A 27,539-nucleotide genomic window follows, 5' to 3' on the forward strand; every position below is an offset into this window, starting at 1 on the left:
CTCCATACACTACATACCATTTTTCCCCTTGTCTATTCTATGGTTCACCTTGCCTTTCAAGAACTTATCTGCCAACATGTCCACTCCCAAGTATCTCAATACATTCTCCTCTTCACTACTCCCTCCTTCCAATCCTTCATTAGCTAGACATTTTTGTTACTCTCATAACTTTGCTCTTTTCTATGTTCACTCTCAATTTCCTTCTTTTGCACACCCTGTCAAATTCTTCCACCAACCTTTGCAACTTCTCTCCAGAATCTCCCAGGACTGTCATTGGCAAACAGGAACTGTGACAAATTCCACTTTATATCAGACTCATTATCTTTTAATCCTACACATCTCCTGAACACCCTAGCATTCAATTCTTTGACAACCCTATCTAAAAATATGTTCAAAAACCATGGTGACATCACACATCACTAAGACATGCTTTTCCTAGAAAACTGTTCCCCTTCTCTCACATACCCCAACGTAAGCCTCACTTTCTCTATAGAAACTCATGACTGCTTTTAGTAACCCACTACCTACCCCATACATTTGCAACATCTACTACATTACTACCTTTCCACTCAATCATAGCCTTAAGATATTTAGTAAAATTTTGTGTACATTCTAATTAGAATCTTGAATCCGTCATATATATATATATATATACATGTATATATTTTAAATACAATGCTTAAATTAATGCCTAAAGAGGCATATGATAAAATTCTTGAAAGGAACTGTTTTATTAAATTTAGAAAGCATTAATAAACTGTCAATGCTTCAATATTCTTACATGTTCTCCTTCCTTCTGTCTGTAAGTATCCTGAGGGCACTGAATGGCTACATGTTCAAGGCAAATCACATTAATTTTGTAGTAAACACAGGTGCATGTGAAATATGGAATCCATAAGCAAAAGCATTTCTGCATTACCAGCATTCATAAGTGATACAATACTTAATTTACTCTTCCCAACTGTGAAAATCTTAAGTCTTTATTTTCCTGTACAGTATCTTAAAGGATCATATTTTTATCCTGCCTATGTAATTAGTGGTTGAACACATTATATTTGCCTTTTTTTATTTCCAATTAATTTTATAACTGCATATACTATGTATATGTCAAGAATATTTTTTCTACTTTTCTAATTTATGGTAGCTATAATAGTGTGTACAGTCATATTTTTCTTTTATTCTTATTCTGTGTCTTGATTTTTAAGTGAAATTATATAGCTGTGCTAATACTATTACTATTTCCTGCGTTACTTGCAAATGGTTATCTAATCAATGGTGCATATGAGTTTTGAACAATATCATAAAAGAAGATCACTGTACTGTCTTTCTGTCAGTCTCAAGTTCAAGTAACAATCATTAACTTGAGCAAAATGTTAATTTCAGCACTGCCTATTCCAGTCATAATCTGAGAAATGGAATAAAACTCGTCAAACCTTATTCCATTAGCAAGATATTTCCTTTTATAAAGTTTCCTATGTAGTACTATTTTTAAGTCTAAATACAGTGTGATTTGTCTAAAGTAACTTTTTAAGTAAAATAATAAGTGCCATTCTCAAAATAAACAATCATTGTATATCAACAATTGCTACTCAAAAGCTTTCTTAATTATACTGTATCACGAAATTTATATCATGCATTCACTATGTATAGCTCAAGACATTTAGCAATAACACAAGACTGTTAGATCATTCAAAATGTCCACTTTATGTGGCATAATAGCAATCAGATTAGTACTAAACTCCATCACTATAAAAATGTGACTAATAACAGCGACTTGACCAACAGTGTAAAAATGCAATAACGCAAATAAAACAAAATTGTAATTAAGCATGAATTTATTTGCACTATTACTATGCTTTATAAAGGTAAACAAAATTAATGTGAATCTCTCAAATGTATGTGCGCTTCTAATCCTCAACTATGCAGAAAAAGTCTATTTTTAAAGGGACCATAATTTTACTATATTGTCAGAAGAGAAAGCTCTTACTATTAATGCACTTCTCTGTCACTTTAACTTGTATGTAATCAATGGAATTTTTTCAGTGTTTAAGTTTTTCTCACAGTTTCCTATGACAAACAATGATAGCTGCACTCAATAAAATAAAGAGTATCAATCTACTGTGAACAACAAATCACTACTAACTACCATTTGAATCAATGCAAAAAAAAAAAAAAAAATACAGCAGAAAGAGAAAAACACAGCCTCTAACAGGAAACAAGAGGGAGGCAAATTCAAAATAAGAAATTCTACTCTACAATCCTTGAGAAAAAAAAGGGGGGTGGGAACAGTGAATAAAATTTGCAATTATTTTTCTTTTTAATTTCCTCTGCTATCTTTGGATTTTAATAACTGAGTAATAATCAAATAGATACAGTACAGTAATTATAAACAGACTTTTTCTTAGGTTTAAAAGAAATTAAACAAAAATATTGTATGTTAATTATAAATATCTACATTAACTGACATCCATCACTTGACAAGAGTTTAGTTAATATATTAATATAAAAAACAATTTAAAAAAGGACAAAGTATATATTTACAGATAAAGATAACTATGGCCCAAATAGTTTTCTTAGCTGACACCTTAGGCAATATTAAGTGATTATTTTAATTCTGTTTTAATTTAGGGTCGTTAAGCTAAGTTGTGTGAAAAAAAACGGCTGAAAGGTGTTAGATGGTAGACTAATCATTACCATATTCCCTTGTAAGGTCATAAATAAAACATACCCAGTATACTACCCATGATAGGTTGATCCGGGGATTGAATTGTGGGATGGACATGAGTTTCATGCACTTTCAAAATTTATAATCAGTTTTATAAAATTACAGAAAACAATAAAAATTAAGAGAAATATTATTGAAGGTAGAATGGACTTGCTATTTCAGTGCAGTTAAGTAATAATTGGGCACCTCCAATACAAAGAGTTAGAAACGCCTGTAGTATGGATCACTTCTCCAAAGAACGTGTTCCTGCACTATTGCCTTTTATATTCTTAGCTGCCTTTATAGTACTCTTGTAAACATCTAAGCCAAAGAACACACTTTAGACAACATTTCGATTCATCCTAGACCACTATAAAGTTATAACTGATAGATCTAAAAATTATATTAAAATATCAAATGTACAGTATGTAATACTACAAATACTTTTTCATAAGTATTTATTTAGGTCCTCTTTCAGAGAAAGATGAGAGCTTCAAGTAAAAGTTGGAGCACAAATTCAAATTAAATTATTGGAATGTATGTATAATGAAATGATTTGCTAAGAAAGCACATACAGTTGACCCTTACTTAACCCCTTGACTGTCGCAACCCCCAATCCTGAGGTGTCTCCGGGTGTCGCAAAATTTAAAAAAAAAAAAATTATTTTCTCTTATGAAATGATAGAGAATCTTTTCCCGATTGTAATGACACCATAAAAAACGAAATTTGATGGAAAACTGATGGAATTATGCTCTCGCGAACTTAGCGACCTCGGCGATATTTACAAATTGGTGATTTCGCCCACTTTGAGCCCTATTTTCAGCTAATTCCATTGCTCCAGTCGACCAAACTCATAGCTATTTCTTTAGAACTCCATTTTTTCTATCGATTGAGTACAAGAAACTGCCCATTTACCGATTTCAACTACCCAATAATGTGGTCAGAAATTTGCAATTTGGCCAATTTCATGAAAATTAAAAAATATGACAATTTCAAAATAAGGTCCAGAATGAACAATGTAGACATTCCTGGCTCTAAAATAACATTTTCTTTATTCATCAGTCATGTCTCCAGGCCCCTATGATATTACTCTTGCTTTCTATTTTGAATTTTTATTCAAACAAAAAATAGAAGACTTACTATTATGCAGACTACTGCAATACTGTAATTATTGTATAAATAACATCAACCCATTCATGACTGCATATTAGAATGGCTAGTTGGACATTTATTGGACAATGACATCATTTGTTTACTTTTGAAAATTTGCAAAAATCAAACATTTCCCCTACTTTGAGCTCCATTTCCAGGTTCTTTTTATAGTAAAATCAATCAAAATCACCTCTATTTCTATATGTTTTCCATTCTATCAAATGAGACCAAGAAAACGATAATACAACCATAAATACTATACGAAAATAGACCACAAAGTTGGCATTTTAATTAAAAAAAACGGTCAGAGTTTTTTTTTTTCATTATGCACTGCGTGCTCCAGGATTTTTTTTATATGGTGCACACTGACCACACAGGCCCATTCTCTCACATGTGGGCCTACCAGCTTTCTCCTGCTTGATTTGAAGCTGCTAGAATTTATGAGTATATATACGTCAAACACGGTACCGCGTAAGACGTATATGTACATGTATATACGGCCGCGACAGTCAAAGGGTTAATGACCTAGATAGAGGCTGGACAACAGGTTTGTTAATAAAAAATATGCAAAGTGAATCACATTTTCCATAGACAGCCATGTTATAATCTAAGAAGACTGGGACAATAATATTTTGTATGTAATTCCCATTTTTTCTTCATTTTGTGTGGGGGGGGGGCACAAGGGAGAAAAATGAAATACATACAGTATAACTATGCACTGAAAGACTGGTTTCCCTTTCTTCCATTCCCTCCTTTTCTTCCTCCTACTCTTTTTTCCTCTCCTCTTCCCTCCATCTTTCCCAGATGAATGTGGTTCCAAGCTGAGAGTTAAGCCACCATCAGTAATTTCCTCTCCTCTGGTAATATCCTTTACTTAAGATTATTTATCAAGACAGTTATAGATATAATTCATAAAATAACAGCTGCTAATTAGACCATTTTTTAAACACACTAGCTGTCTCCTACTGAGGTAGGGTGACTTAAAAAGAGGAAACACATTCACCATCACATATTCAATAGCTGGCTTGCCAGTTTCCTTAAATCCCTTCATAAAAGTTACCTAGCTCACACTACAACACCATATCAAGCCATAAAACTACTTGTCTCCATTCATTCCAGCCTCCTTGCTGATGTAACATTTAAAACCATTATTTATATATATGTATATATTTTTCAACAAGTCGGCCATCTCCCACTGAGGCAGGGTGACCCAAAAAAAGAAAAAAAATCCCCAAAAAGAAAATATTTTCATCATCATTCAACGCTTTCACCTCACTCACACATAATCACTGTTCTTGCAGAGGTGCTCAGAATACAACAGTTTAGAAGCATATACGTATAAAGATACATAACATATCCCTCCAAGCTGCCAATATCCCAAACCCCTCCTTTAACCCTTTGACTGCTTCGGTCGTATATATACGTCTTACTAGCCACCGTGTTTGACGTATATATACTCATAAATTCTAGCAGCTTCAAATCAAACAGGAGAAAGCTGGTAGGCCCACATGTGAGAGAATGGATCTGTGTGGTCAGTGTGCACCATATAAAAAAATCCTGAAGCACGCAGTGCATAATGAGAAAAAAAAACTCCAGCCGTTTTTTTAATTAAAATACCGACTTTATGGTTGTATTCTCGTTTACTTGGTCTCATTTGATAGAATGGAAAACATATTATAGAAATAATGGTGATTTTGATTGGTTTTACTATAAAAAGAACCTGGAAATGGAGCTCAAAGTAGCGGAAATGTTTGATTTTTGCCGATGTTCAAAAGTAAACAAATGATGTCTTTGTCCAATAAATGTCCAACTAGCCATTCTAATATGCAGTCATGAATGGGTTGACATTATTTGTACAATTATTACAGTATCGCATTAGTCTGCATAACAGTAAATCTTCTATTTTTTTGTTTGAATAAAAATTCAAAATAGAAAGCAAGAGTAATATCAGAGGGGCCTGGAGACATGACTGATGAACAAACAAAATGTTATTTTAGAGCCAGGAATGTCTGCATTGCTCATTCTGGACCTTATTTTGAAATTGTCATATTTTATAGTTTTCGTGAAATTGGCCAAATTGCAAATTTCTGGCCACGTTATTGGGTAGTTGAAATGGGTAAATGGGCAGTTTCTTGTACTCAATTGATAGAAAAAATGAAGTTCTAAAGAAATAGCTATGAGTTTGGTCGACTGGAACAATGGAATTAGCCGAATATAGGGCTCAAAGTGGGTGAAATTGCCGATTTGTAAATATCGCTGAGGTCGCTAACTTCGCGAAAGCGTAATTCCGTCAGTCTTCCATCAAATTTCGTTTTTTTTGTGTGTGTGTCATTACAATCGGGAAAAGATTCTCTATCATTTCATAAGAAAAAATATTTTTTTTTTTTAATTTTGCAACACAAGGAGACACCTCAGGATTGGGGGTTGCAACAGTCAAGGGGTTAAAGTGCAGGCATTGTACTTCCCATTTCCAGGACTTAAGTTCGGCTATATAAAAATAACTGGTTTCCCTGAATCCCTGCAGTAAATATTACCCTGCTCACACTCCAACAGTTCGTCAGATCCCAAATACCATTCATCTCCATTCACTCCTATCTAACATGCTCATGCACGCTTGCTGGAAGTCCAAGCCCCTGGCCCACAAAACCTCCTTTACCCCCTCCCTCCAACCTTTTCGAGGATGACCACTACCCCACCTTCCTTCCCCTACAGATTTATACGCTGTCCATGTCATTCTACTTTGATCCATTCTCTCTAAATGACCAAACCACCTCAACAACCCCTCTTCAGCCCTCTGACGAATACTTTTATTAACTCCACACCTTCTCCTAATTTCCACACTCCGAATTTCCTGCATAATATTCACACCACACATTGCCCTTAGACAGGACATCTCCACTGCCTCCAACTGCCTCCTCGCTGCTGCATTTACAACCCAAGCTTCACACCCATATAAAGAGTGTTGGTACTACTATACTTTCATACATTCCCTTCTTTGCCTCCACAGATAACGTTTTTTGTCTCCACATATACCTTAACGCACCACTTGCCTTTTTTTCTTCATCAATTCTATGATTACCCTCATCCTTCATAAATCCATCCGCCGACACGTCAACTCCCAAGTATCTGAAAACATTCACTTCTTCCATACTCCTCCTCCCCAATTTGATATCCAATTTTTCTTTATCTAAATCATTTGACACCCTCATCACCTTACTCTTTTCTATGTTCACTTTCAACTTTCTACCTTTACACACATTCCCAAACTCATCCACTAACCTTTGCAGTTTTTCTTTAGAATCTCCCATAAGCACAGTATCATCAGCAAAAAGTAACTGTGTCAATTCCCATTTTGAATTTGATTCCCCATAATTTAATCCCACCCCTCTCCTGAACACCCAAGCATTTACTTCTTTTACAGCCCCATCTATAAATATATTAAACAACCATGGTGACATTACACATCCCTGTCTAAGACCTACTTTTACCGGGAAGTATTCTCCCTCTCTTCTACACACCCTAACCTGAGCCTCACTATCCTCATAAAAACTCTTAACAGCATTTAGTAACTTACCACCTATTCCATATACTTGCAACATCTGCCACATTGCTCCTCTATCCACTCTATCATATTTTTTTTTTTTCAACAAGTCGGCCGTCTCCCACCGAGGCAGGGTGACCCAAAAAAGAAAGAAAATCCCCAAAAAGAAAATACTTTCATCATCATTCAACACTTTCACCACACTCACACATTATCACACATTATATATAATATATTATTTCTTTTGAGCTTCACCACCTTACTCTTGTTTATGTTCTCTTTTAATTTCCTTCTTTTCCATACCTCCCAAATTCCTCTACCAACCTTTTTTCTGTTATCTTCAGAATTTCTCAAATGAACTGTTTCACTGGCAAAGAGGAACTGTGACAACTCCCACTTTGTATCATATTCAATATCTTTTAATCAAACACTTTATCCAACACCCTGGCATTTACTTCTTTTACAATCCTATCTATAAATATTTAAAAAGAAACATGGTGACACCACACAACTCTGCTTAAGGCCTACTTTAATGGAAAAATAATCCCCCCCCTCATTCCTACACATCATCACCTGAGACTCACTACCTGTATACAAATTCTTTATTCCACACATTTGCAACATCTGCCATATTGTTATCCCTATCCCAATGAGGCCATAAGCAAATATCAAAGAACAATAAGAAAAAACATTCCCTATTGTGACTTATAGAAGAGGAGACATGATAACCACATATAAGATCTTTAAAAGCTATGATGAAATATATAGATTATTTTCTTAGCATAATCAGGAGGGTGAACAAAAGGCCATAGTTGTAGATCAAGAAAAAAAAAAAGCAGTGCAGAAAGGATACTATACAGCTTTGCTTCACAACAATGGTAGAATGGGACCCAAGGAGGAGGAAGTAAATATTTCAATCACTGGAAAACTTAAGAAATATGACAAACTGAACACTAAAGTTGTGACACCTTGAACATAGCTCTGCTCCCAGCATTATAAATAGGCAATCATGGTAGCTTACTGTTTACCAGAGGAGGAAAAAGAAAACACACTGAGGGGCTGAAGTGGTTAGAAGGCAACTGTGCTGTACTAGATACAAATGGCAGCAGGAGAGGCAACATACAGTGGCTTCCACTCCTGCATACACTTAATTACACAGTTCCCACTAACTCTACCCCAGAAGGTGCTTAAATTAACTATGGCACCTTAATTAACAAAGTTGGAAAAGTCAGTATATTCTGGTAACCAGAACTAACCATTTTTAAATAAATTTAAATTTAACATGGAGCAAGTCATAATTCTACACCTGTTTTGTATGTTAGCGACTATGAGGAACAGAATTAAGATCAAACAGGTAGTTGATGCGCATGTAATGCAGCCAAACATTTTGAGCAGATGGCACAAAGAATCACCACTGTTTCATAACTCCCCCTCCCATCTACATTCCAAAAATAATTTTGCAAACAAAGCAAATATGACGAAGCTATTTTTGAGGCCACTGAGAAGAAAAGAGATACAGTTCAGGTTTTCCCACACTATCTTTATGAAAATTCACTATTGTACAATGCCCCATTTTTCTCAGAAATCTGTATAAACAATGTGCATTTGCTGTATGTAATTGGCGTGCTACACAAACCATAATGACGATTCTTAAATGCAGAATTAAGTTTATTACAGCTGCCATGGACCTGGAACAATGCAAGACACACCTGCAAAGCACTGTCAAATGGTTGAAGCCAGGGTGTTCACAAATAGTGGAGCCAATGGATGCCATGATGTCAGAGTATTTACTTAAGAAAAAATTTGGCCTTGATTTAATGTACAAATTATAATGAATACAGTAGCTTTAACAATTGTAGCTAAGCATAGAAAAAATATGAAGTTCTTTTTTTACTGAAAGCAAGAAAACGCTCCACTGTGCATCACTCACAGCTCTGAGTGGTGACCTCACTGAGAGACTCTTACACAAGTTACACTGTATTTACACAGTTCTTATGGCCCCTGCCCTATATGATACATAAATCATACACAGTACAACAATGGTAAACAAGTGAATTCAAGAATTAGGAAGAAGGTACATAGACAGTCTGTTAAATAAATTTTTTAACAACGTTTAAACTACATCTGAGATTTTATGTAATCTGTAAGAACGACTGATGTCACTGATGGATTGCCAATATTAACAGAAAGCCCCAAGTTCCGACGAGTCTAGGAAAATGGTAAACCACTGAGAAACACTATGTATAAATATACTGTATATATAATATATACTAAATTTTTTTTTTTTTTCAACAAGTTGGCTGTCTCCCACCGAGGCAGGGTGACCCAAAAAAGAAAGAAAATCCCCAAAAAGAAAATGCTTTCATCATCATTCAACACTTTCACCACACTCACACATAATCACTGTTTTTGCAGAGGTGCTCAGAATACAACAGTTTAGAAGCATATACGTATAAAGATACACAACATATCCCTCCAAACTGCCAATATACTAAATACTATTTTTAATTACTTCACCACTAACAGCAAAAATATGGTGGACAATTCTAAACAACAATCAATTATTCCAAAAATAAAATCTTTGGGAAAGAATGAAGGTCATCAACAATAAAAAGTTCTCCACTAGTGAATAGTGTTCTGGGCCATAGTCATCATCCAGGAAGAGATTAGTAGACAACTACTTGCACACATTTATGGTTAACACTTTACAAGAGAGTGGTGCTGGTACAAACTGTTATCACTAAGACTATATAAAATGTATATTTCGTCTGGTTGCGACTCACATTTTCCCATAAAAAGGTTGCCAATTCATCAATGTATACGCCAGCATCACGGTATTCTCCACTGTATCTGTAAAAAAAATTTTGGAAATTATGAAAACTCAAACATTTAATAACACTTGATTATACTTAAAACACATAATACAGTACTGTGAAAAAAAGCAAAATCAATGTGAATATAATGTAGCAGTAATAAAAGCAGCAGTGATAGTGAGGAGGGAGAAGAGAAAGTGAAAGAGCAACAGCAAGAGAGAGAGTGGAGTGTGGAGAGAGAGAAGAGAGAGAGAGAGAGAGGAGAGAGAAAAGAGAGAGAGGCGACTGCTTGACAGAGTAGAGAACAGAGCAAGACGTCTCATCTCTCGCCTGGACCCATCCTGGATAGACCTGTCATTTCAGCAGAGCCTTCAACACAGGAGGGATGTGGGTGGCCTTACTGTTATGTACAAGGCCAATATTGTCAAAGTACCACACTTGGATCCACTTCGAGGACAGCGTGAAACAAGCTTTTATGCCACAAGACGGGCAGAAGGCAGCAACTTCACTCTGACTGTACCCTTCTCCAGAACATCACTCCATCTGAGATCATATATACCCAGGATGACTCGAGTATGGAACACATTCGTACAGCATAATGATGTCAACGAGATACAGTCAGTTGATCAAATGAAAATGCTGGCCCACAGATGGCTCCAACTTCCTCCTGTTCCCTACTTGTATGTCTCATAACAATAAAAATGCTTTCAAATGAGCTGATGTAGGTAACAGCTCTTAGCTTGCCAATAAAGTTAGGAATCCTTAACCTGAAAAAAGCTTGTCAATAAAGCTAGGGATCCTTAACCTAACCTTGTCAAACCCTGTGTAAAAAAAAAAAAAAAAAAAAAAAGAGGAGAGAAGGGAAAGAGAAGAAAGAGAGAAGAGAGTAAGGAGAGAGAGGAGAGTAGGGAGAGAGAGAGGAGAGAGAGGAGAGAGAGGAGAGAGAAGAGAGGAGACAGAAGAGAGAAAGGAGAGAGAGAGAGAAAGGAGAGAGGAGGAGGAGAGAGAGGAGGAGGAGAGAGAGGAGGAGAGGAGAGGAGGAGAGAGAGGAGGAGAGGAGAGAGAGAGGAAAGAGAGACAAGAGAGGAGAGGAGAGAGAGACAGGAGGAGAGAGAAAGCAGAGAGAGGAGAAAGAGGGAGGAGAAAGAGAGAGGAGAGGAGAGGAGAGAGGAGAGGAGAGAGGAGAGGAGAGAGAGAGGAGAGGAGAGAGAGGAGAGGAGAGAGAGGAGAGGAGAGAGAGGAGAGGAGAGAGAGGAGAGGAGAGAGAGGAGAGAGAGGAGAGGAGAGGAGAGAGAGGAGGAGAGAGAGGAGAGGTGCATGTGTACACATAGGCATAAATTACTGTACTACACAAACACACTCACCTGACATAAGCCCACACAGTGAGCATGATGAGAAACACACCCATTCCTAGGTTACACATGTTGGCAAATGAGTACATGCCAAACAATCCAAAGATACCAGACAAGAGGTAGAAGAACATGAGCACCGAGAAGAGTGTAGCAGGTGTGCGGGCAGCTTTGAAGACATTTTTGGCTTCATTTTGCTGAGAGTATTTCAAAAACATCTTTCCCACCTCCTGAAAAAAAAAATAAAAACCATAAATGACATATTAGTACCTTAAAACAAGTGAGTCTGGTAAAGCTTGAGAAAACTGCAACAACCTGAAAAGTACACATTACAGATAATGTCATTATCACACTTTATAATAAAACTAAGTGTAATTATGAGCTGCCAAAAATGCATTACTGAACCTTGTCCTAATAAGCTTAAATAATAAGAGCAAAATGAGCAACTTATATTACTGAATATTGACAGATTTATTAATGAAGGTACACTACCATGAAAAAAAGGAGAGACAGACCAATACTGTACCTGTAATATGAAACAAATGACAAAAAATTTACACACTGCACATGAATAAATATTTGAAAATTCATTTTGTTGTAAAAGAAAATCAGATAAGAGAAGAGAGCAGTGAATCCTACCTCTTCCAGCATCAGCTGGTATTTTTCAACCACACTCTGATTTTTTCTTCCATATTTGTTTTTCTCCAGGTATGTCTGTATGGCTCTTTCTTTTGCTTTACTGTGTTCTGCTTCCATCTGCACGGTCTTGAGGAAGGGACGGTCACCTCCTACCAGTGCCTCCATGGTCTCGGCATAGAACTCTTTACCAGCCTCCAGTGCAGCTTGGCTGCTAGCTTGGGCTGCAAACTGTAAACATTTCCAAAAATCAATAATATAGAGGTGACAATAAAAGTGATGATTTAAAAAATTACATTATCATCAATTAAAAGATCTCCTAGTTAAGTGCCTGCTTTACTCATTTACTGTCAAAATAGTTTGTTTATCCTTGCACCCAACCAGTCATGAGGAGCTGCAATACTCAGATTCACTTATTCAAGAATGAGAGGAATTACCTCAACAAGGGTGGTAGGCTCTGGTAGGTCACTATCCTTGAACACCTCCATGAAGAGGGTGAAGAATTTGAGGAGGTCCCGTGCCTTGATAGGCTGGCCTCCGATCTCCTTTTTCACCAAGTTCTCAGGAGACAACAGCCTTGGCACCAGCACTTTCAGGTGGTTCACAAACTCCTCTTCAATATCTAGGCAGGGAAGACAAGACATTATTAATACCTATTATTTACTTTACAGCTTTCAAAAGCATCAGGCTTTATATTTACTGGTCACTCATTAGTGTATTCATTAACCTAACTATCAACATTCCTCTCCAAACATATATAGGTGGAACAGGTGCATCAAACCTCCTGAGAAAATTAGCATGAAAATATCTGCAGACTGATGGAAACACTGCCAGGCAGATGTTTAAATGTTTTAGTGAGGTAAAAATATAACTGGTTCTAATGGTATGGGATGCGGTGAGGGAACTTCATAGTAAAAAGCAGTATTCTAAAGCTCTTAACAATAACTAGCTTCAAGAGAAGCTCTCCAGGTTTTTGAGGCACATAGCATATTGCATAAAGCACTCTTTTATTTTATTCTTAGCACTTAGAAACATAAAGTAGGTATAAAAATGTCACCTATCACCCAACTGCCTCTAACTACCATTCACAGCCTAGTTATCAACATTCATGGGACCACCTCAGAAACCTTTCAAGGCGATATAATGTAATAGCATTTGCCTCTGGTGACATGGTAGGTACTGTGCTTACTCTAAGTTCCTTCTCTTTAAACAAGGTCAGCAGCCTCTGTCCCCCGAGTCTATACTCTGTCTCCAACCTTCACAATCTTGCATTTGCGTGCGTGCGTGCTTGCACTCACCTACGTAGTGTTTGCAGGGTCGACACATAATCCCTTCAGTATTTTCTCTCTCTACTCCTTCGGGTGTTGAGTTCCTTTAGTCTATTCTTGTATACCATTCATGGTTCCAGTACTAATCTCGTTTGTAGTTTCTTGATGCACCTGATCAGATGTGGGCTCTATGCTGGCGCTGCATACTCCAAAATGGGAATATGCTGAGCAGCGTATAACTAAACGGATGGGGCTCAAACCCATGGAAAGCGAGTCCTAAAACTCACAAACCAGTAACAGTAATACGTAATGTCTGGGATGTCCTAAATGAATCTTTATTAATTAATTATAATTTTTTAACACACCAGCCATCTTTCCCGGGCGCGGGTGTGCAAAAGGAAAACTACGGGTGGTGATGGAGCGCCACGTAACTGGCGAGAAACATCAGTCTTTAAAATACTCAGGAGAGGAAAAGCGATGAGAGAAACCCAGCCTGCAGTGAGCCCCTGGGTCTGCTTATATTACTCGGTAGTTCCTTAATAGTGCCCCAGCCTCCGACACATTCACACACTTCTGTAACTCACTAGCAAGGAAGCGCAGGGATATCAAATACTATAAAGCACTACTACTGCGTTAATATATGAGTACTTTTAACATACATATACTGTGGCTAGTGAAACCAGCCACAGTACATGAATCCAAGTGAACGACAATACAAGAATCCAAGTGAACGACAATACAAGAATCCAAGTGAACGACAATACAAGAATCCAAGTGAACGACAATACAAGAATCCAAGTGAACCACAAAACAAGAATCCAAGTGAACCACAATACAAGAATCCAAGTGAACCACAATACAAGAATCCAAGTGAACCACAATACAAGAATCCAAGTGAAAACCACAATACAAGAATCCAAGTGAACCACAAAACAAGAATCCAAGTGAACCACAATACAAGAATCCAAGTGAACCACAATACAAGAATCCAAGTGAACCACAAAACAAGAATCCAAGTGAACCACAAAACAAGAATCTAAGTGAACCACAATACAAGAATCCAAGTGAACCACAATTCAAGAAGCCAAATGAACCACCACTGTTCAAACATCAAACTGTTTTAACATTTCAATACATCTTATCAGTATCACATCAGCGTCAAGTTGACTATATTTGAAGAAGAGAGAAAAGAGAGCGCGTGGTGAGCTTACAAAAGGTAGGGGAGACAGTGGGTGGAAACAACCTGTGATCCACCAGTAACCAATCATGACACTGTGTGCTCCATGCTGGCTTCCAACACTCCTTGTGGTGATGCTGGTGGCAACACATCCTAGCTACCCTCACCACCGTGGTAACTACAGCTATGAACCACTACTCTCTCACCACCACCACACTACGTATGTTGCTTAGAAGTCAAGTTCAAATTTAAGTATGGTATTCAAAAGCTTAAAATAAAAATGTCTGCCTGATAGCAAATATCCAAGCTTGTGTCCGCTAGTGTGTACATCCAAACACATGCATATTGGGCCTATCTCCCCTACTTTTTTTTTATAATTAGTCATATTTCCATTTATTTACTAATTTCAGGAGGTTAGGTACAGAATCAAAGTTTTTTTTTAAGTCGAAGTCAATTTTTTTAATCAAATCATTGTCGATGGGATTCAGGTCAGAGCTGAATCCTGGCTCTTGGAAAACAGTGAGATTGTTCTCTTGCAACCATTTCTTGACCTGTTGTGACATGTGGCACGGGGCACTGTCTTGCTTAAGTGTGTGGAATGTAAAGAATTGTTCTGCATATACAGACGCCGCTGCAAATGATGTTGAGTCTCATTTGCGGAGCGTATTTACTATTACTTCTTCAAAGTTACAGGAACAGTTATGCTGATGGTGTCCTCTCTAATTTGTCATAGTTTTTCTTAAAGATTCCAGTGTAGTTAATGACTTATTCCCTCCTCTTGGATCCAGTGCACTATTCTACCAATATCTGCCAAGATTTTTTGTATTCCCGTGTAAATACGTGATGGCTTTAATTAAATTTGGCAACTCAGCCTACGAGTTTCTGAGTGGCGCATGTATGCGAGTTCCAGTTGTGATTTGTAGAGTGCAGTAACGAAATATTTACTTTGGCAGCAAGAAGGCGAGCACCAGCAGTAACAACACAGAGACGACCATCAGTGTGTTGGTGTGGTCAGGACTGGAAGGCTGGGGCTTCACGCTTGATGGCTGCCTCTATCAGCAACACCGGCGTCATAATGAAAACCACCACCAGCAGGTCACCTGCAACAATGCTCCACTATTCACCTTGGGGTTCACCTTACTACATGGTGATGCCCGTACTCACTCATCCACCTCCACGACCACCCAGCAGGGCATTACCCTCTCCATCCTCCACCAAAGGACATCTTCACTCATCTTCCACAAGGTGAGCAACAATAATGATACATTAGTGTAATGAAAAAATGTATACAATGTTTATAGAGATACTCTAAAGAAAAATATAAAACAAATATTAGAAATATATATATGGAGTTTTGAGATTGATCGCGGGTTCTATCCCCGCCCGTGGTATGGTTCGAGTTCAGTTTTCCGTGTACAGCGATACTAGTATGTCTCGTCCACATCGCCTTTATGCTGGACAAGGGCTTTTGATTCAAAGAATTGGAGTGTCCTTCCCCTTCCTTGCATCGAACCTGATTAAACCTTAAATTAGATAACCTGGAACTAGTGCAGATATCTTCTCTGATGAGAGGAGAGAGACGGACGTTGAAAGTTACAGAGGTTGGAGATGAATGATAATTAGTATGATCACAGAGAAGAGCAAACCCACAGCAGATTCACAACACCTGGAAAACGGCAGGTAATCATGTTCGATCCAAGGAAAGGGGACATTAACTTCCTTGGATCAAGAGCCCTTCACCAGCATCAAAGCACGTGGGGGTTTAGATACACAAAAGGCTGTCACAGTGTGTGGAGGGTGGCAGGTGTTAAGATGTGTGAGCGTGTGTGATGTTTGCAGGTGTTCCCGCTGGAGGAGTACTGGGCTCACTATATGGATCTAGAGTGGCACCTGGAGAGAGTGTCAGCAGGGCGGGTGGTAGTGATGAGTGTGGCAGTGGGTGGCACTGTGGGTGTACGTTATGCCGCCCACCACCTGACACAGCTGGGTTCCCTGCTGGCTCACCACCTGACACCAGCGACACACTGGACGTGGACCTTCATCAAGGGTGGAAGAACTTTCTCAGAGACGGCTGTGCTCAGGGGCACTGCCCCCCACCACACTCACACCATCCTTCCCCTCTCACACCTCCCACCACCTAACACTCAGACTAGTAGCCTGGAGGCTCACCGCTGGCACTACTGTGACACTCACGGTGCCATGGGAGGCCTTTGTGACGAGTTCTCCCCAGACCCGCTTCCCTGGCCCTCCCCGCCGCCGGTAACACAGCAGAGCGCCCTGGCGGGGGTGCCAGTGGTGATGACGGCAGGTCAGAGGTACCAGTACCTCTACTACAGCCTCACCGCCCTGCTGGCCGCTCCGGGGGCACAACACAACAACATTATGGTGGTAGTGGGTGACGCACCACCCGCCACCATACAGCTGCTGCGTTTACTGAACGTCACCTTCACCACACTCCCCCTCCCGCAGCAGCACAACGAGCACCTCTTCAGGTATTATGGAGGCGTCTTCCAGCTGCTAGCCGCCACCTTTCCCGACGCCTGGGCTGCCATCGTTATCGAGGAAGATGTACAAGTCTCGCCAGACTTCTTCTCTTATATGAGCCAGACGCTGTGGCTACTGCAGGCTGACCCCACACTTTACTGCGTCAACGCCTACGGCAGCACCAAGGACTTATCCCACCACGCTAGCAGAATATATCGCGGCGAGAACCAGGTGTCTTGGGGCTACGCCATCACGCTAGATTTCGTGCGCGAAGCGCTGAGAGCGTGGCGGAGGCCGGAACTAGCCACGGGGTCACTGCAGTACGACTACTGGCTCTACAAGAACGTGGCTGGCGGCCGAGAGTGCATCTTCCCAGACGTGAGTCGTACTAGACACTTCGGGATGGGCGTCAACACAGTGCCATGGATCGCTGAGATGTTCTTCCTGCTCAACCCAGTGGTGGAAGACAGCGAGGTAGTGTTGGAAGGGGTAAAGGAGGTGCAGCTGCCACACTGGAGGAAGAAACTAGCTGCCAGCATTATGGCTGCCACCCCCATCTTCCAGCACAACCCATGCAGCAGCCTCCTGCCCACGCCCCCCCAACCTACCACCTACGTCATCTACCTCAACATGACCAAGAAGGTCGATGGTTCCCCCGACATACAAGACTACTTCCCAGTGGCACACTGTCTGGGAGCCTGGGGCTTCTCCCACATGGGTCTCCACCAGGGGGTCAGAATTCTTCAACTCTCCCCCACTACCACCATCTACCTCGTGGGCGTACCTTACTCCCCGTACGCCCATCTTCGCCCACCTCACGTGCCCGTGTGGTCCAGGGCGGCACTCAACCGCGCTGAGAGAGAGGCACTGGCAGAGCGCATACTGAACAAGAATCCTCTCACTATAGCCAACGCCGATCTTACTGAACTTAAGGTTATGAATTACCTATCACAACTACATCAGCGGTAACAAGCAACTCTTCATGGCAAGTCATGGTCCCTTCCCAGCAGTTACAGAGCGCGTCTGGAGATTGCCAGACGGAGAATCGAGACTCCGCCACTATTTGTGATGAGCCACACGAGTTTAAAACCTCACAGAGTGACAGTATAATGTATAAAACATTGACAACACGGAGAGATCACAGGGCGGTGGTAGCAAGTCAGCACCACACCGATCAAGACTACAACATAAAAGACCACTCAAATTGTGGCGACTTCAATCTTCTACAAGTACACGCCACCACAGCACCAACACACATACAAAAACAGATGTGTACTCTGATTATAAGTCACAATTTATAAAGCCACTGTGAGTAAAATATCTGCAGTTGTTAAGTTACTCTTATTCCAACTTCTACTGAGCAGACGTTGGATCAAGCCTCCTCCACGTCCTGAGCTGAATAAGCCACGTGGGTTTAGCGCACAACATGAGTTTTACTTTTTTCCACCTATATATACTGAAATGATTTACAATTATATTATTATCACATCTATCATAGCTAAAATGAAGGTGAATTCCTGCATAATAATGATTTTGAGACAAAATTTACCAAAACCTTTTAAATAATTCTGTATAAATTACACACACAATGTATCTATATCCATACATTAGGGGTTAAGTGGTGTAAGAAGTGTTGGTGGGAGCAAACCAACGACCTCTAACTGAACCTCGTCACCTCAGGACATTATAAAATCTTATCACAACCAAACTAAGTTAACTTTATAAATTATGAAAAACTAAACACTGAAGACGGGCCACCAGCAGCATAAGTCTCTTCCTGCAGCTACAAGTAGGTAATCACGAGCGTCAAGGTAAGCAATTAGGTCTCAAGGTAAAATAAATTTCAGAGTATACCACTCTTTGTCGAGCAACAAAACAACGCAGTAAAAAGCTATGTTGAGATACTGCCTAGTTTAGGTCACCGTAGGTCAACGTAGCTCAAACAGATAGTAGGTCGATAGATAACCGTCCAAGACAGTGTTACTGTTAGCTCACGAGTGTGAAACTCGCATACATACATGCATACATACATGCATACATACATACATACATACACCAGATAGGTATATAATGACAAAAGCCGACAAGTGGGAATAAAATCCATCCTTGAGCGACGCGTATTATAAAGGATTCTATGCTAGCAGTGTCTTCGTTCCCACACAGCAGGTAGTAAGGTGGTAAACAGCGACCATCCAGGGAAGTACTACCTTCCTCTCATATTAGTGAGAGACTAACGCTTAAATATTATGCAGTTTGTCAGGAGTTTTAGTTTTTGCCTAATCTCATAAATATGTCGCCGATGACGCTGGTGAGGGGCTCTTGATCTAGGGAATTGGATCTGTGCTCCAGTTCCCTGAATTGAGCCTGAATGCCTTCCATCCCTCCCCCCAACAGGCGCTGTATAATCCTACGGGTTTAGCGCTCCATGATTATAATAATAATAAGAGTAATAATCATAAACATTTAATATGACAGGTAAATCTGAAAACAATCTACGTACACTCTTAAGTGGTGTAACAAGACGGGGTGTGTGTTAAATATTGAGAGAAATAGCTGAAAAATTAGCTTAAAATATACTGAGAAGAGTGACAAAATCAATCCACATCATAAGACCAGTCAGTTCTTATGAAGATCACATTATTATCGTGGCAGCCACACAAACACAAACACAAACACACACACACACACAAAGTGCCTATGGCAAAATGTTAACTACCACACGTGAGACAATCTCGGTAAAACTTGTACGAAGAGACTCAAACTGGACAAATTTATATTTAATGATGGTACTGGTAAATATAGGTTGGAGGTGTTGTATATGAACGCAGCAGCCTGCCGGGCAACCTTAATGACGAAAAATAGGTTAGATAAATTAAAATGGTTGGTTGTGATTAAGGTCTGGCATCGACCAGCAGGCCTAAAATAGTGTTCTTGCTACGTGCCTGGCAGTAAGAATGAGGTGGAACCAGGTCACAACACTGCAAGAAAATAAGAGACAATAACAGTGAGAAGAATGATAATACCGCCAAGGAAAAAAACCATTAATACGTGGTTCCTGTTACATGACTGAGCACCTGCATCACCCCAACACCACCCAGAGAGCACTTGCATCACCCCAACACCACCCAGAGAGCACTTGCATCACCCCAACACCACCCAGAGAGCACTTGCATCACCCCAACACCACCCAGAGAGCACTTGCATCACCCCAACACCACCCAGAGAGCACTTGCATCACCCCAACACCACCCAAAGAGCACCTGCATCACCCCAACACCACCCAGGGAGCACCTGCCTCACCCCAACACACCACCACCCAGAGAGCACCTGCCTCACCCCAACACACCACCACCCAGAGAGCACCTGCCTCACTCCAACACACCACCACCACCACCCAGAGAGCACCTACATCACCCCAACACACCACCACCCAAAAAGCACCTGCGTCATCTCAACATACCACCACCCAGAGAGCACCTGCCTCACTCCAACACACCACTACCACCCAGAGAGCACGTACATCACCCCAACACACCATCCAGAGAGCACCTACATCACCCCAACACACCATCCAGAGAGCACCTACATCACCCCAACACACCACCCAGACAGCACCTGCCTCACTCCAACACACCACCACCACCCAGAGAGCACCTACATCACCTCAACACACCACCACCCAGAGAGCACCTGCCTCACTCCAACACACCACCACCCCCCAGAGAGCACCTACATCACCCCAACACACCACCACCCAGAGAGCACCTGCCTCACTCCAACACACCATCACCACCCAGAGAGCACCTACATCACCTCAACACACCACCACCCAGAGAGCACCTGCCTCACTCCAACACACCATCACCACCCAGAGAGCACGTACATCACTCCAACACACCATCACCACCCAGAGAGGACGTACATCACTCCAACACACCATCACCACCCAGAGAGCACGTACATCACTCCAACACACCATCACCACCCAGAGAGCACGTACATCACTCCAACACACCATCACCACCCAGAGAGCACGTACATCACTCCAACACACCATCACCACCCAGAGAGCACGTACATCACTCCAACACACCATCACCACCCAGAGAGCACGTACATCACTCCAACACACCATCACCACCCAGACAGCACCTACATCACCCCAACACAACACCTCAACTACCACCCACAGACTGTTCACCACAAAGAGAAACTAAGCTTAAATGACGTGAATGTGTGTTACATCTCTTGTGTAGCTGTGAGAATCATCGCCCAGCGACCACACTACTGATCAACACTTCTATAATGGAAGGGAAACATCGAAGAGGCAATTACTGAGACACAGAAAAACACAAATAAATATACAATGAATGCTAATAGAAGGTTTAACATGTCATCTTGTATGTTCATCAGACGGAAGAAGATAGATCCACTTCCTTGGATCAAGAACCCTTCACCGGCATCAAAGTACATTCCTTCAGGGTTTTATGCAGTGCTTGCGATCTTTGCTTATGAAGAAAAAATAGTTTTGCCAAAAAATGTGTAATGTAAATTTAACAATAAATAAATAAATTAATGGAAGGTACAAGAGCCATAAATTACTGCTGAGTGCAACTACAGCTGCATTCTACATGAACACATTTATTATGTAAAACTTATACATGGAGGAATTGTTCATACATGCGCAAGATATTAATAATCAGTGAAAGAAAAGTATACAGTGATGGTAGCGTTATACAATGATGAGAGAGTTTAAACAATGATGGTAGTTCTTATACAGTGCTTAAAGAAACTCATGAACAGGATCTTCAAGAAGAGAGATTACAAGTACACCTTCTCTTGATACTCAGGAAGACCAAGATAAGAGAGGTGATAACAGCAACCAAGTACCCTAATGACCGGCATAAACCTCGTCACCGGCATTTCTAAGGTCACCACACGTCACTCACACCTCACTCTCCGCCTATATATGTCTTTCAACCTCTGTATGTTAGAAGTGATCAAGGTCCCTGGACCGAAACATTTTCTAACGTGTCCTAGTGTTTGCTTACGTGTTTTTCTAAACCAAACCTAGTACTACCACACAGACGGAAGACGGAGGGGAGAAGGAATGGTCCTTGTAAAAAGGAAGCAACTGGATGTACATGATACCCCACACACCTAGTAACCTCACTGATTACGCACCAGTAACGCCTATCACTGAACATAATGTGCCTGTGACCGGTTTCGCGGGTGTTTCAACCCTCACTGACTAGATAGTCAGCCAGGTTATTGCTGCTAGTGGCTCGCCGGTAGACACAGCCATCGAAGGCTAGATATATAGTCCAATTTCTCCCCGAAAATGTTTCTTGTCTTCCAGCAATATTTCTGACATCTGCTGATGTTCAGCTGAAGTCATATAGCACCAATGTTTGATACAGTGATTTCTAAGGTTCCACAGTGTCTGTGGCTGTCGTATACTAATCTGTACCAAATAACAAAAGACGGCTAGATATATATGACGAAGCAGCATAAACATAAACACCTCAATAAATGCACATAAACAGAATAAAAGCAGTGGACTGTGCTAGGATAGTAAATATGATGAAATACAGCAAATGCCAGATGCCATGACGTTAGTAATGAAAACACCTAAATAATGATTAAAGTAAACTCTAGGTGTATACAGAGACATACCCCTCTCAGTGTAATACATAGCCAGAAGCGGCAGTGACATTATCAACAGCTGAACATTAATAAAAAACAGCCTTTAACCATTGTTTATGAAAAAAATACTGTAAAAATATTTTATCAACCTTGTTTAGTTTTTACGTTGTTTTTTGTGTATTCTTGCTTACGTTCAATAGTAGTGACTGAGGCTGGCAGCTCAGTGTATGTCCCACCAATCATGCCAGAATGAGTCAATACAGAAGGAACACCCAAACCAGTAATAGAAACTTTATGAATAATAATAATAATAATCACACTAATTACTATCAACACAAATACTGATTGCCCTCCTACCACTACCTCCGTCGAGATGAAACAATATCAGACAGATGCTAAGAGAAGAGTTTCTGTAAGTCTGAGGAGGAAGCATCCAGTTGGTGTTGGTAGCTACGGCTGCAGAAAATCTTTACATGCAACAAGGCCTAACTACAAGTGTACTTAAAGAAAAGAAACAGGCTTTTCTTGTGACAACATTTCGCTCTGTACTTCATTTCGTGGGGCAGAAAGCCTTTATATCTAGTCGAGTAGTACTCGATGCCACTCGACTTCATCCTTGGCACTAAGACAAAAATATACAAGTGTAAAGTGATAAAAAGAATAGGTGCCGATAAGGTACTAGAAAACCTTTCTTTATAAACAGTTGCATGTTAAACTAAGCGGCGCAACCATTAGAAACTATTAAAATTTTATGACGAGCTAAACACTCAAGACGGGAAACCACGAGCATAGCTCTGCTACTGTAATTACAAATAGGAAATAGCTGGTTGGCTGGCTGGCTGGAGCAGCGGCAAGTGCTACAAGAAACAGCAGTTGTGGTAGCAGTAATAAGAGCAAAAACATGGCAGCGAGAGAGGTCAACATAAAGTCTTTTCAAAGTGACAGAGGAGCAAAGTTTGGTTTCTACGCCAGATTTCTATACAACGAGCATCAAGAGCCTAACTGATGAGGTCATCAACCAGGCTTGGTCTGGAAGCTGCTCTCATTGCTATACCACCGGGCAAAACGCATTCCACCTAAGCAGAACAATTGTAACCTAAACTCCGCCCATAACCCATGGCAGCATTGACTCGACCCTGGAGGGCGAAACATCTCAATGTCCTAATGCCACATGTGTATCTCGCTTGCATACTTGTGGGTGTTTAATCACCATTTGTAAGTTGGTAAGCACTGCCACCGTGCAGCAGCGGGGCTATAACGGCCGCAACTCTCTCCGGGTACACTTAAAAAAAAAAAAAGAACCCATCACGGTGCGTGTCATATCTTGTTCGTATTTTCAAATCCATTTGAGAAAGTAGTTAGGCATTAATTTTGTCGCCCAACCTTTATTTTAAAGACTTAAGGAACAGCTTTCTACATGATTATTATATTTATGTGAAGCGATAAACCTGCATGAGTGGTGAAGGCTCCATCTTCCGTCCACTGTGAGAGAAAGTAGACTACAGGAGTCTGGTTCTTAAACTTCTCAGTGGCTAAAATACTGTCATCACTTTCTGTCTTGTAAGATCTATACCTTTGATAGATATCCAGTGTTTTGTTTACTCCCGCAGCTCGGTCCAGGGCCATTGATGTTGACAGAATCTGTTTGCTGAATAAAGTGCTTCAGAGGTTGAGTTTCCTCTACTCTCGTGTACGCCTACACATTCCCTAGAGATAAATGGTATAAAATACCGACACCATGGAAAATACACACAAATATCAATAAAGGATCGCATTATACTGCATTTGTCTATTTTTCCAAGACATTCGCTCTTTACACAGCAGATTCTGACTACCTGGAAACGCGAACTGTTGCTGCCAGCAACCCGTAGGCCTATGAAGCCAAGACCACAACCTGCCTGATCTGCTACCTGTTTCAGGTCTTAGTGTCCTCTTAAAAACTCCACATGACCCTCATTGTCCGCTATGTTGACGAGTGACAAAGAATTCTAGGAACACAGCACTCCCAGTGACTCCACGCAAAAAAAAGTTGAGTTTCCCACGAGGGCGGCGATGAACGAGGGTTTTCCCGTGTAACGTGAAACACACTATACACTATAGCCAGGAATATCTTTGTGATCTGACTACAATGGTTTAACAGCTTCCTTGTATAAACACCTTCATAAAACAACTACACGTCAACAATGGTTTAACAACTTCTTTGTATAAACACCTGTACAAAACAACTACACGTCAACAGTGGTTTAACAGGTTTCTTGTATAAACACATACATAAAACAACTTCACGTCAACAATGGTTTAACAGCTTCCTTGTATAAAGACCTGTACAAAACAACTACACGTCAATAATGGTTTAACAGCTTCCTTGTATAAACACCTACATAAAACGCCAACTAGCATATACCTTGTATGTTAATGGGTAGAGTATATTGTAATTTTCTTGTACATAAAAGGTAAAACCCTGGCATGAATGAGTGACATGACGGAGATAAGAATGCTTCTCTCTACACGTCAACAGCTTAGAGGTATGTCCAGCAGGGATGGTAAGACTAAGCAGTGATGACCTTGAAGCAACGCCATCACCAGCAGGAGCTTCAGCAGCAGCAGGAAGAGTAGGAAGTAGAGCAGGAGAGGGTTAGAAGGATCAAGACAATGAGAGGCAGAAGCAGTGGGAAGATTAGAAGGAAAAGAAGGGAAGGCAGGAGAAGGAGAGGCAGTAGGAGGAAGAGAGGCAGAATCAACACAAGAGACAGTAAACGTCACGTCACGCTCCATGGTTCACTTCCGCTACCACCTAACTCCACCACTGCAACCATCCCCCATGCAAATCCTCAACCACCACCACCACCATACTCCATGCTAATCCTCTACCACCACAGCCCTCCACCACCATCCTCCCTGCCAATATTCTAATACCACCACTCCACCTACACGTCACTATCAACACTCCTCCTCTTGACACTGTAATGAGAGAAGACTCCCAATGGAAATAAGTCACTAACTTTTTTTGGTTATCCTAGGTTATTTACACATGTATGATAATTGTACTTATGTGTGCCTGTGCCTAAATAGTTACTTAAAGGATGGCATCCCTTATACGCAAGTTTCCTAATATGAATCTTAGTCCCGAATTTAACTCCTCTTACCAAGCATCGACTAGACAAGTCTCCTTATACTTGCTGCTCCCTACCGGATTAACAGAAAATTGGTACTTGGGTTAGTAGACTACTGTGATGTCGCCGCATCGTGAGGAGACACTGAAATGCAAATATTAAGATACGTCACACCTGCTAGAAGGTGTAAGACACTCCACACCTGCTGGAGGTATTTAAAGTGTTCGGTAAAAGGTATCTGCAGACGGCAGGGCACTTAATAATAATAATAATAATAATAATAATAATAATAATAATAATAATAATAAATCTCCTCTTCCGCCTTTCTGACTGTCACCTCTCTAGGAATTGTATTGAATGAAGCGCTAAACTTGTGTGGGTCATTCAGTGCAAGGAATGGTAGAATGCTCGATCCTCGGTGCGCTTACTGCTGCTCCGTCTGTCCCGTCAGACTGTCGGAAGTTGTCTGGAGGCCAGGGAGAGAGACTTGGGAATTTACAGTGTGATAATTATTATTATTGATGTCAGTGAGTGAGGAGGTATTATAGTGACCATTACTTCACTACTCTAGCCTTACCACTGTCAACTTGAGCTTACCTCAGCTGGGTTTTCAACGTCTAAACCTTACCTAACCTAACCTACCGCTTCTGCTGCTCGCTGGGGCTCCCTGACTTTTGTAACACTGTTGACAATGTAAACAATAAAAACTGCTGGAGCAGCACTCAACTCGGATCATCCAGGATATGTGACAACACCACTGGCAGCACCAATGATCACATCATCCAAATACTTGAGAAGACCACTGGCAGCACCACAGCTCGGATCATCCAGGAATACCTGGCAGCAATTTGTCAAACTGCTATTATAGCACGTACTGGTAATCATCTTAAACTTGCAGGAAGAACGCTAATACGCCAGGGACCTGACTGTGCCTTATGTATAACATTTCTCTCCTGGGAGCAGTGTGTTCTTACTCTGTCCAGGAGATGAGGTATCCTCTTGCACTAACACTACTCATCACAGATGGAGTAGCCTCTTGCACTAACACTACTCATCACAGGCGCTGCCAAACTATCCGGCTCTCCTGAAGAATCACTTACCATCTTGCAAATATGGAAGCAATCCTTCCTGCATTTTCCACACGTTACGCCTGACTTTTCACGCCTCACCAAACTTTTAATTGTAAAACTTTATAATTCCAAGCTGCATCGCGCTCTATGATAAACTGCCTAATCAATTCCGACTTTCATCAATCGCAAACTCGCCCTTACTCTTCCATCAACTCACTCGGGTGAGAGAATTCAATTAGTAACAGCATATCAGATGTGGAGTGTCCATCAGAGCCTGGGTTGTATCACAGCCCAGCCACAGCCGCCCTAAAGTTATGAGTCAGCTTGCAGCTCTCTACTACTTTCATCACTATTACTACCCACCCATCTGCCTCCCACTCTGTGATCTAAAACAAAGCATCACAACACTCTCCCCACTGATCTCACAAAAACCTGAGTAAATCACAAATCAGCATTTTTTTTCCTTTTTAACATTAGACTACAACAAATACTTTTCAAGAATATAACCCCATTTCCTTATCTGGATATCGTATTTACCGAGGTAGGTATGTTAGGGGCTGAGTTGTTGCTCGCATGTGCGTGTTCT

At 40.7% G+C, this 27,539-nt stretch overlaps 2 protein-coding genes across 8 annotated transcripts in view; one reads left to right on the forward strand and one right to left on the reverse strand.

Annotated features, from left to right (window-relative positions):
* The window catches only part of atl (atlastin GTPase), a 124,869-nt gene that overhangs the window by 17,818 nt on the left and 79,512 nt on the right, over positions 1 to 27,539 (reverse strand). For all 6 annotated transcript variants that reach the window (XM_070089190.1, XM_070089189.1, XM_070089185.1 and 3 more), the window contains 4 exons: positions 12,633 to 12,817; positions 12,199 to 12,426; positions 11,575 to 11,789; positions 10,181 to 10,247 (listed from right to left, as the gene is read on the reverse strand). In XM_070089190.1, coding sequence (XP_069945291.1) covers positions 10,181 to 10,247; positions 11,575 to 11,789; positions 12,199 to 12,426; positions 12,633 to 12,817 — 695 coding nt within the window. The remainder of the gene's footprint in view (positions 1 to 10,180; positions 10,248 to 11,574; positions 11,790 to 12,198; positions 12,427 to 12,632; positions 12,818 to 27,539) is intronic.
* Positions 14,663 to 27,539, forward strand: part of LOC128691152 (protein O-linked-mannose beta-1,2-N-acetylglucosaminyltransferase 1) — a 28,618-nt gene continuing 15,741 nt past the window's right edge. Inside the window, exons 1-3 of one of the 2 annotated variants that reach the window (XM_053779990.2) lie at positions 14,663 to 14,860; positions 15,594 to 15,885; positions 16,480 to 19,527. In XM_053779990.2, the coding sequence (XP_053635965.2) occupies positions 14,730 to 14,860; positions 15,594 to 15,885; positions 16,480 to 18,093 (2,037 nt within the window). In that variant the 5' untranslated portion in view covers positions 14,663 to 14,729 and the 3' untranslated portion in view covers positions 18,094 to 19,527. Of the gene's footprint in view, positions 14,861 to 15,593; positions 15,886 to 16,479; positions 19,528 to 27,539 lie in introns of those variants that run through there. The other variant, XR_011392498.1, reaches the window with a different exon arrangement.

The sequence above is a fragment of the Cherax quadricarinatus genome, chromosome 27 (assembly GCF_038502225.1).
Source record: "Cherax quadricarinatus isolate ZL_2023a chromosome 27, ASM3850222v1, whole genome shotgun sequence".
NCBI lineage: Eukaryota > Metazoa > Arthropoda > Malacostraca > Decapoda > Parastacidae > Cherax > Cherax quadricarinatus.